Source organism: Chelmon rostratus, chromosome 15 (assembly GCF_017976325.1).
Source record: "Chelmon rostratus isolate fCheRos1 chromosome 15, fCheRos1.pri, whole genome shotgun sequence".
Classification (NCBI taxonomy): domain Eukaryota; kingdom Metazoa; phylum Chordata; class Actinopteri; order Chaetodontiformes; family Chaetodontidae; genus Chelmon; species Chelmon rostratus.
Window position 1 is genome coordinate 25,411,595 of NC_055672.1, and position 9,908 is coordinate 25,421,502.

General features: G+C 39.3%; 1 protein-coding gene across 1 annotated transcript in view; it reads left to right on the forward strand.

Moving 5' to 3' along the window:
• crybg1a (crystallin beta-gamma domain containing 1a) overlaps window positions 1-9,734 on the forward strand; it is a 48,397-nt gene extending 38,663 nt beyond the window's left edge. Inside the window, exons 12-23 of the mRNA XM_041953206.1 lie at window positions 1,744-1,904; window positions 2,092-2,218; window positions 2,497-2,642; window positions 5,101-5,227; window positions 5,342-5,371; window positions 5,495-5,607; window positions 5,968-6,100; window positions 6,245-6,384; window positions 6,892-7,015; window positions 7,272-7,430; window positions 7,915-8,077; window positions 8,419-9,734. Coding sequence (XP_041809140.1) covers window positions 1,744-1,904; window positions 2,092-2,218; window positions 2,497-2,642; window positions 5,101-5,227; window positions 5,342-5,371; window positions 5,495-5,607; window positions 5,968-6,100; window positions 6,245-6,384; window positions 6,892-7,015; window positions 7,272-7,430; window positions 7,915-8,077; window positions 8,419-8,507 — 1,512 coding nt within the window. The 3' untranslated portion in view covers window positions 8,508-9,734. The remainder of the gene's footprint in view (window positions 1-1,743; window positions 1,905-2,091; window positions 2,219-2,496; window positions 2,643-5,100; window positions 5,228-5,341; window positions 5,372-5,494; window positions 5,608-5,967; window positions 6,101-6,244; window positions 6,385-6,891; window positions 7,016-7,271; window positions 7,431-7,914; window positions 8,078-8,418) is intronic.
• Window positions 9,735-9,908: the final 174 nt, after the last annotated feature.

Sequence of the window (9,908 nt, forward strand, 5' to 3'; positions counted from 1 at the left end):
TTTCTTATTTTTTTAAGCAAAAATGCCAGATGTTCTCATGGTTCCACTTCTCAAATGTGAGGATTCACTGCTTTTCTTTGTCATATCTGGCAGTAAATTAAATATTTTTAGATTTGGGACTTACTGATTAGACAAAACCCATAAATTGAGGACATCACTGTGGGCTTTGCAATCAGCAAATAAAATTTTATTTTTCTTGTGACTCATCTGCAACTCCTTCTGTCATTCATGGGGGGGGGGCTGTGGCTCATCAGTAGTCCACTTGTCAGAAGGTCCGTGGTTCAAGTCTTGGCCCCTGTAGTCTACATGTTGATGTATCCTCGGGCAAGGTGCTGAACCCCAAGATAAGATAAAGCTTTATTTATCCCCAGTTGGGGAAATTTGGGCATTACAGCAGCATTGAAAGCAGTGGGAAGAAAAAAAATTGCAGCAGAGGTAGAGAACATTTGAAAAAACAAAACAAAATAAAAAGTAGACTATATATATGTACATATTATACAAGCAAAATGGAATTTGACAAAAAAAAATAGAATATGTAGAAATATGTAGAAATATATATATAAGAAATATGTAAAAAGTGTGTATTGCCCCAGTAGCTGTGGAAAAAAAAACAATGTAAGCTGCCTTCTGATTAAAAAATAACAAATAATGTTACTACTATTGCACAGAAGAATAAAATATACAAAACAGTAAATGACATGTAATTTTGCACAAAATGTAGAAGGAAATATGTAATATTGCACAAAAGGTAAAAGGAAATATGTAAAATTGCACAAAAGTATGGATATACGTGTAATTTGTCAAACATCATCAACACAGTCTTATGTTAAGTGGTGCTGGAGATGAATAATCTGACATCTGATGGAATGAAAGACCTGCGGTAGCGTTCCTTCTTACACACTGGATGCAGCAGTCTACTACTGTCTGCTAGTATAGGAGCTGCTAAGGGCCCCCACTGTGTCATGCAGGGGGTGGGAGGGGTTGTCCATGATCGATGTCAGCTTAGCTAACATCCTCCTCTCACCTACATCCTCAGTGGTGTCCAAAGGGCAGTCCAGGACAGAACCAGCTCTCCTGACCAGTGTATTTAGTCCCTTTCTGTCCCACTCAGAGCTTCCACAGCCCCAGCAGACCACTGTGTAAAAGATTGCAGATGCAACAGAGTCATAGAAAAGAAAGTTCCTCTTGATGTTGTGTAAATGTGTGTTAGTGTTGTTGTTAATGACAACAGTTCATTATAAGCAGGTGGATGAATGCTGGCTCATGCTGTAAAGTGCTTTGAGTGGTCAGTAAGACTAGAAGTGCGCTATATAAATACTATCTATTTACCATTCACTCGCTAGCTTTCTCTACAACTCTCTGCCTCTGTCTCTGTGTGTCTGTTTTTTTGGGAAGCCACAACAAAGCCTCAGTTTATTTTTAATGCTCATAAGTTCTTGATTTCCTTTCTTGGTTTCTTGGTCCCATGGTAAGGTTTATGCGATGGAAATGCCCAACAGGTTTCCTAGATACAGCTCAAAGAGAAAGCTCAAACAAATAAAGCGCATGTCCAAACACTTCTGTATTCTGTCCATAGCCTAAGATACTGCATTGCACTGTAATTTGTGGAATGTATTTGTATTCTAGCTTTGAACAGAAATGAGCCAAAACCACATATGGGCCACAAACTCTACAGATGACACATTTAAGGACTGTGTATACAACAAAGGCTCATATTTAAATCCTCCCTTTACCTTCACCTAGGCCTTAGTGTTCGAGAAGCCCAATTTTGATGGAGCCTGCATAGAGGTTGATGACAACATTTACAACTTGCAAGAAGAACCAGAAGAGAAAGAAAAAGGCAAACCAGATGAGATCAAGAAAACAATATCCACAGTGGGATCTATAAAGATACTTTGTGGTCTGTAAGTATCTGTTTGAGTTCATAGATGCAAGGGGGTGAGCAGCAGTGGCAGCAGCCAAAGGTCATTTGCTGATCATCTTTGTTTGGGAGGCAAGCAACCATCAGGATATTTAGTCTTCTTAAAATCAAATAAGATTAAAGCACAATTTGTGAACTTTTATTAATATTTATTTGTTTTGTCCTTATAGCTGGGTGGGCTATCAAGAGGCAGACTTCCAAGGCCAGCAGTACATCCTCGAGGAGGGCGAATATACTCATTGCAGTGACTGGGGAGGATCTGACGACAGCCTCCTGTCACTTCGACCTATATGTACAGTAAGTATCACCCGCAGTGATAATCTGCCATTTTTTGTTTGATCTTCCTCCATCTTTGGCACTAAGGGCTGATTGCTGTGGAGATCGGCACTCCACCTTTAACAGTTCACAGGTCATTTGAACAGTGCCAGCACTGCCTCTGTTGATTCTAAATGAAATGGAAACATGGAAATGGACTTAACCTCCTGTGTAGCTATGTTGTTTCCCCGGACATGTGGGACTTGAAATGAACTGAACTGTCTTTTCTAATTATTTTACTCTGTTATTATCTTTCCAAGGATTTCCTGTCACCCCATGTTAAGCTGTTCAGTGAGCGGCACTTTGATGAGCTGGGGCTCAACCTTGACTTGTTGGGTGCCGTTCTCAACATGGAGGATGTTGGTTATGGTGTGAAAACTCAGTCTGTCAATGTCATGAGTGGAGTGTAAGTCAAACAGTTTCTGTTAAAAAATAAAATAAAACAAAAACAAATGAGAAAATAAAAATGCATTAGAAAGGAGGGAAACGCTTTAGGGCATTCAATCGTTCGCAACTGGACCTCGTCAGTTTGTCTTAGAAGACGTTTGGCCTCTCATCCGAACAGGCTTCATCAGGTGTTAGGTTGAAGTATTTATCCCCTGAGTGAGGCCTCAGAGAACCTAATACCATTGCATTGGACTAGATCTAGTCTGGTGCGTATGAACTGATGAAGCCTGCTCGGATGAGAGGCAAAACGTCTTCTTAGACAAACTGACGAGGTCCAGTTGTGAACGATTGAATGCCCTAAAGCTTACAATGACCTGGATGAATGAGAATATTCACAGGCAGGAAGGAGGGAAACGTTTGAATGTGTGTTGTCCACACCCTTGTAGCATTCATAGGGGCTGCGTCTGACCTTCCAGACATGACAAAAGTTTTTTGTCACTATCCAAAAATGTTGGGACATTATGTAAAATGTACAAATAGACACAGAATGGGATGATTTGCAAAACACTGAAACCCCATATTTTAATTGAATATATGATATGTGATTTCAGCTGCTCAACATTCCGGGTCTCTTTTGTCATATTTCATGTTTCATAATGCGCCAAACATTTTCAATGGTCAGGACTGCAGACAGGCCAGTTTAGCACCTGGACCCTTTTACTATGGAGTCATGCTGTTGTAATATGTGCGGAATGTGGTTGTCATTGTCTTGCTGAAAAAGACATCATCATCTTGGTAGCATATGTTGCCCCAAAAACCTGTATATATCGTTCAGCGTTAATCATGCCTTCACAAATGTACAGGCTTCCTATGCCATGTGCACTAATGCACCCCCATACCATCACATATGCTGGCTTTTGAACTGTGCACTGATAACAGGCCGGATGAGCTCTCTCCTCTTTAGCCCGGAGGGTGTGGCGTCCATGATTTCCGAAAATAATTTCAAATTTTGACTTGTTAGACCACAAGACAGTTTTCCACTTCACAGAAGGCAGCTGCATTTCTGGATCTGGTTTATATTCGGTTTCCTCTTTGCATGATACAGCTTCAACTTGCATTTGTGGATCCAACAACGAATTGTGTTCTCAAACACGGATTTTTGGAAGTGTTCCTGAGCCTATGCAGTGTTGTCCGCAAATTTACGTTGAGAAACAATATTCTTAAATTGTGCTCTTTTTGTTTTTTTTATACCCAATCATGGTACTAACCAGTTAACCTAATTACTTGCAAGATGTTCTACCAGGCGTTTTCTTTTAGCATTTCAGAACTTTTCCAGTCTTTTGTTGCCACTGTCCCAACTTTTGTGAAACATGTTGCTAGCATCAAATTGCTAGCATCAAATTCTAAATGAAGGTTTTAAAAAACATTTCCCAGTTTCAACATTTGATATAGGATTCTTATATGTTTCTATTAAATTTTACACAGCATCCCAACTTTTTATGTGACAGATTATTTCGGCAATTGATAAGTCAGATTTGACAAAGGATGAAAAAAAGCCTTTGACAGCAAGGATTTGATGATACTAATAAAAAGAGTGAGCTTTTAGAGAAAGAAGAAAAGAAGGCATTCATCCTTGTATAGTACATACTACACATTTTATGAAGTTATAATAAAAATTAGAATAGAAAATGAATCTAAGATGAGCTAAAACTTATCCCACACAGAGTAAATTAAGTTGTTACAGACAGTTAAGTATAAAAGAGAGACATAGAAAGATCAAAAAGACAGTAAAAAATGATACAGAATAAAAAATAAAAATCAACACTCTATATATACACAAGAGTGTAAGAATGCTGTTGCCATGAAAATACTTGTGCCATATTGGTTGGCACATGAGTCAGATAATTGGATTGTAAATACAGTGTTTGTACTGTTGCACAGTAGAAAAAAAATCTACAACACAGTAAAAAATATGGAATAGATTAAATGGATATGAGTGTATGTTGGCAAAAATAACAGTCATGCATACAGTAGGTTTGTCACGTTGTAATGGGAAACAACACAGTCCTATGTTAAATAATGCTGGAGTAAATAGTCTGACAGCTGTTGGGATGAAGGACCTGCAGTCCTCTGTAACTGTTAAAAACATTTTGCAATGTTTTAAATGCATTTTTAAGTCAGTGATTTATCATAAATACCTTTTTAAACATGGCACACATTTTTTAGTTAATCAGCCAACTGCCTTTGAGCTGAGTAAATTTGTTTGACCTTTATCAATAGATTTATGTAACATCCCACCATTTGTTTTACATCTGCCACTCCTGTTGAATTGTTTTACAGCCTTTTAGAAGCATGAACTTCCTATTTTTATAATAATGGCATACAGTTCAATACAATGATTTGGTGCACTGTGATTCTGAAGAGACAGCTTCACCTCTATCTGTTCTGATCAATTCCTCTGTTACTGTGGTGCTAAGGTGGGTGGGCTTTGAGAAGCCTGGATTCAATGGTGAGCTCTACGTCCTGGAGAAAGGTCTGTATGCAAGTCCAGAGGACTGGGGAGCCCTAAACTCCAAGATTTCATCCATACAACCCATTTTCCATGTAAGAAATTATTTGTGAGATTAGTTAAATAAATTGAGTGTTAATAGAAATAGTGTCTGCCACTGTGATGTATTAAATGTAATTTAAAATCGTTCCCTCATTTCTCTTCTGTAGGACACACTGATGGGAAAAACGAAATTCAAGGTATCAAACCTCTATTCCAGGTTTTTATAAGGAAGATCTTTTTTTTCCATCTTCCTCAACCATCCTAGTTGTCTGTTCTGACTAGGTCAGAACAAGTAAGTTCTGTTTTTATGTATGTTTCAGGTGCAGCTGTATTCTGAGCCAGACTTCCAGGGAAGGCTGGTGGCTCTGGAGGACAGTACAGCAGCTCTGGATGAGGAGTTCATACCCAGGTCCTGTAAGGTGCTGGCTGGCAGGTAGGCACAACTAAATTCTCACCAAACACTCCCTGGAATTGTCAGTGACATTATAGAGATGACTGGCATGAAGCTGTCGCTGGCTGAAAAACGAATTCTGTATTTATTTGGCACCAAGCTAAAAAGTGCTTTTGCCAGACGAAAACCTATTTTTTAGTTAATTTTACATGTTATAAAGTTAAGAAACTGAATAAACTCAGCAACACTTGGAGGAAGTGCCATGGAGTTGATTGTATGAAGCAGTGTTATAAGATGACATTTTAAAGATGGTATATAGTTATTGACAAACTTGATTAACAATATGACAACAATAACGTGTACTTGCATTCTTGGGTGTGTGTGTGTGTCTTTTTGTGTCAGCTGGGTTGCATATGAAGGAGTCCAGTTCACAGAGAATATGTATGTGTTGGAGAAAGGTGAATATCCCAACACAGAGGCCATGGGCTTCCTGTCCTCAGACTCTACCGTCCGCTCCATACAGACCACTGGACATGTAAGTATTTTCTACGTATGTTTCAAAAGCTACTTTTGGGGCCCTTTGTGACACTCACTCTGCCCTGTTGGTGACAAAGGAATCATTGGAAGACATTGTGGATGAGACTAATAATGAATTCAACTCTCTGGTCTCCTTGTTCAGGAGCTTTCTCTGCCCTCCATCATCTTGTTCAGTAAGGTGGGCTGTAGAGGTCGCAGAGTGGTGTTGACAAATGGAGCTGTGAACCTGCTGCAGGCAGGCCTGGATGCACGCATACACTCCCTGGTGGTGGAGGGAGGAATGTAGGTGACTACCTTAAAATTTCCACTACTATCTATTTAGTGTCTTTAAAAGCACAGTCTGTAATCTGAATGTAAACAAATAACCCAACTCTTCAGTTGTGTATATGAGGGTACCTTAAATTTGTGAAAAAAACCTGTTATGGATGGAAATGTAAGTATATATTTAAATTAGCACAGTTTTTATCTAAGCGTTCTTTAACCAAGCTCCTAGCCACTGATGAGTGGAGGAAATGCAAAAGGCTTCAATAAGAACATACAAACAAACAGACATTAAATATTCATATTCCTGCAAAAGGTTTTACAGGGACACATGAAATTCCCTCATCTTATTGTTAGAATTTTACATGTTCAGTTGTAAACATGTCAAAAATGCGAGGAAGTAAATTGAGTTCAGCTTTAATGTAAATATAGGCTGTCCAGTTATGATTTTCTTTTCTACATAATCCATGTTTATATGCAAATCTGTGAAGCTGAGCTAGCACACATGGCTGATTGTCTTCTCCCCAGGTGGGTGTTGTATGAAGGTAGTAATTACTGTGGTCGACAGCTGCTTCTCCGGCCAAGTGAAGTGACTGATTTGTACAAGTTCAGCGGCTTGCAACGAATAGGATCCCTACGTCCGTTACTTCAGGTATGGGAGGAAGGATAATTCAAAATTCAAAAATTGTTGTAGGACTTTGTCTCATACATCAGCTTTGTATCTCTGTTTTGTTTATTTTCAGTTGGAAAATAATTAAAAATTGAGGAATATAAGATAAATAGAATACCAAGTAAATGCTGCCACACTAATAATTCCAGTTCTGTAAAACAAGTGACACACCTTATTGTAAATGACCTGGACATGTATTCATTAATCAAATGTGGTTTTGCATGTTTCCCTCCAACAGAAGCAGATGTACCTACGTCTGCGACACAGGGAGACAGGATGTATGATGTCTCTGACAGGAACTTTCGATGACATCAAGCTGATGAGGGTTCAGGCTGTGGAGGAGACAGGAGGGGAAGAACAGGTCTGGCTCTATCGGAACGGGCAGCTTACCTGCAAGGTACGGCACGATACCAACATCAGACAAATTGCTAAAACTCTGGTCAGTTGTAATCCCAAATCATCTTCTTACCTACATAACTGTGGAAAATCCACTGAAGCTCAAAGGGACAATAGACAGGGCTACAATTACTTCAAAATGATTTAAGTGAACGTGGCCATCTTTTTATCGCTCAAAATATGGAAACAATGGCCATGAATCTTCAAGCAGTACCCACAGTATAATCAAACTGTTCCACTTACAAATACTGGTAGTTTAGCTTTTAATGTCTAATATTGACCTTATTGTCACCTTAAAGTTACAGTTTCTGTGCCACACATGAGCCCTAAATATTGCATTTTTGCACAACAGTGTCACTGTGTATTTTGATGCAGATTTAAAATATTTTCTATAATGAAATAACACATTTAGAGGATTGTATCAGCTGGATGCAGGATTTTAAGCAACAAGGAAAATCAACCAGTAATGTTCTCAATGTGTTCAGCTGGTGGAGGAGTGTTGCCTGCAGACCACAGGGAGTGTGGTGATGGTGGGCAGCAGGCTTTGTATTTCCCCAGAGCGAGGCAAAAACAACCAGCTGTGGAACATCACCCCAGATGGCCTGGTGCGCTGCCACCTCAAACCTGACCTGGTCCTGGATGTGAAAGGTCAGATTGCTTTGTCTTAACTTCAGACATACACTGTACCTTGGTCAAATTAAGTTTTGTGGAATAAATTAAGATGGTTCAGCAACCTGGAGTGGGACAACTCACTGATTCAGTCCTGATTCAACTGCTCTGTCTCCTGGTGTATTGAGGAGATGCAATGATTGAAAAAATCTGGCTAGTTGTCCGAGTGCAATCACAACATTCCGTATTGACTTTTGTAAAGCACTTGTTGCTAAATAATGGGGTTTCATTATTTTGATTCCTGAATGTCAAGCTTTATCAGTTGGTCAAGAAGTTGTTCTATAATCCAAAAACTGACTTGTATTGTCTTTGCTTCCCAGGTGGTCATCAGTATGGTAAGAACCAGGTGATCCTCAACATGTTTGATGAGAAAAAATTGAACCAAAGATGGACCTTGGAGATCCTGTGATCTGATGAGCCTCAACTCTGCAGAAATGCTCTGTGGTGGTCTTCATACTGTAGCCCTCTACTGCAGCTCTGTCATGCAGGTCCACAACACAGAGATGGGCCCATTGGGGGTTTTGCACAAACGCTGCACTCTTTTGTAGTATTTAGACTCTTCTGTACTCCTGTTGAGGAGGGTAATCATTGACTGGATCAGCATTATTACTGTTAACCATACTTTGAAAAATGTGCACACACACAGTGTTTGATGGAATAGGGATTTCTCTTTTTCTGAATGAATGAGTAGTGCTAAAATTTTACTTATTTTTAGCCAGTTGATTTTCGCACACTATATACCAAAGACTTCATCCACCCTCTCTATGTTGTCATAGCATGTAGTGAGAACTCAGCCCTGTTTCAATGCTGCATACCTCTGTTTACTTTATGGTACTTTTCTACTGCATGTCTGCTTTCTGATCATAATGTTGGTAAATAAATGAATTTATACAGTATATTGACCGGTGCAGTATGGAGTCTGATATGCCTACACTTCATAGATTTCTGTAGAATAAAATGTTTTCTTTTTGTAATTACTGTACATCAAATATTATCAAGTTGCTTTTATAACTTTTTAGGATTTTACACAAACTGTACTTTACTGCAGTAGGTTCTATAGAAGCATCAAGTGTATAGATTTGAGGCTAAATTTCAAAGCAGAACTGCAATAACAATTCTGCCCACTGTTGATTGTATATATGTGAACGTAAGAAAACTGTTACACATGAAAATAAGAATGTGATTTTCTTTCTTGTGTGTTCTTCTTATTTCTTGAAAATAAAACATTGTCTTTATGTTTTATTTACCTGCTGCTGTGAAAGTAAGAATAATTTCTCTGACAGTCAGGTGACTTGCTCCATCTTCCGTGGATTCGGGGTAGAATTGCTTTCACCAGAGCAAGCTGCTACTTTTGCCACAAACCACTTGGTATGATCTGGACACTGTTTTGTTTTCTTTTTTTGGGGGGGGAGGGGACTTGTTTTTTCATCACCACTTCAAATTCAATAAAATGTGTACAAACCAAAAGCAGAATAAAATCAAATTTCTTCCAATGTCTAGTCTCCTGCATCTGAAATAGATGGAGAAAATGATATGGACAGGAAGTAACAGTATGAAACACCTCAGCGTGTAAATGGCTCAGACAACAGCTACGTTTTCCCAGCACTGTCAAAACATATACAGTCAGTTCCCCCCCCCCCCCCCCCCCCCCCCCCCCCCCCCCCCCCCCCCCCCCCCCCCCCCCCCCCCCCCCCCCCCACTAAGGTTATAATGCTCAATTGTTGGTAAACTGTTTTGGAGAGGTGTTGATTCAACTTTATGATCATTTTGGATGATGCAGTTTGTGATGCTGCTGAAATAAAATAGTGGA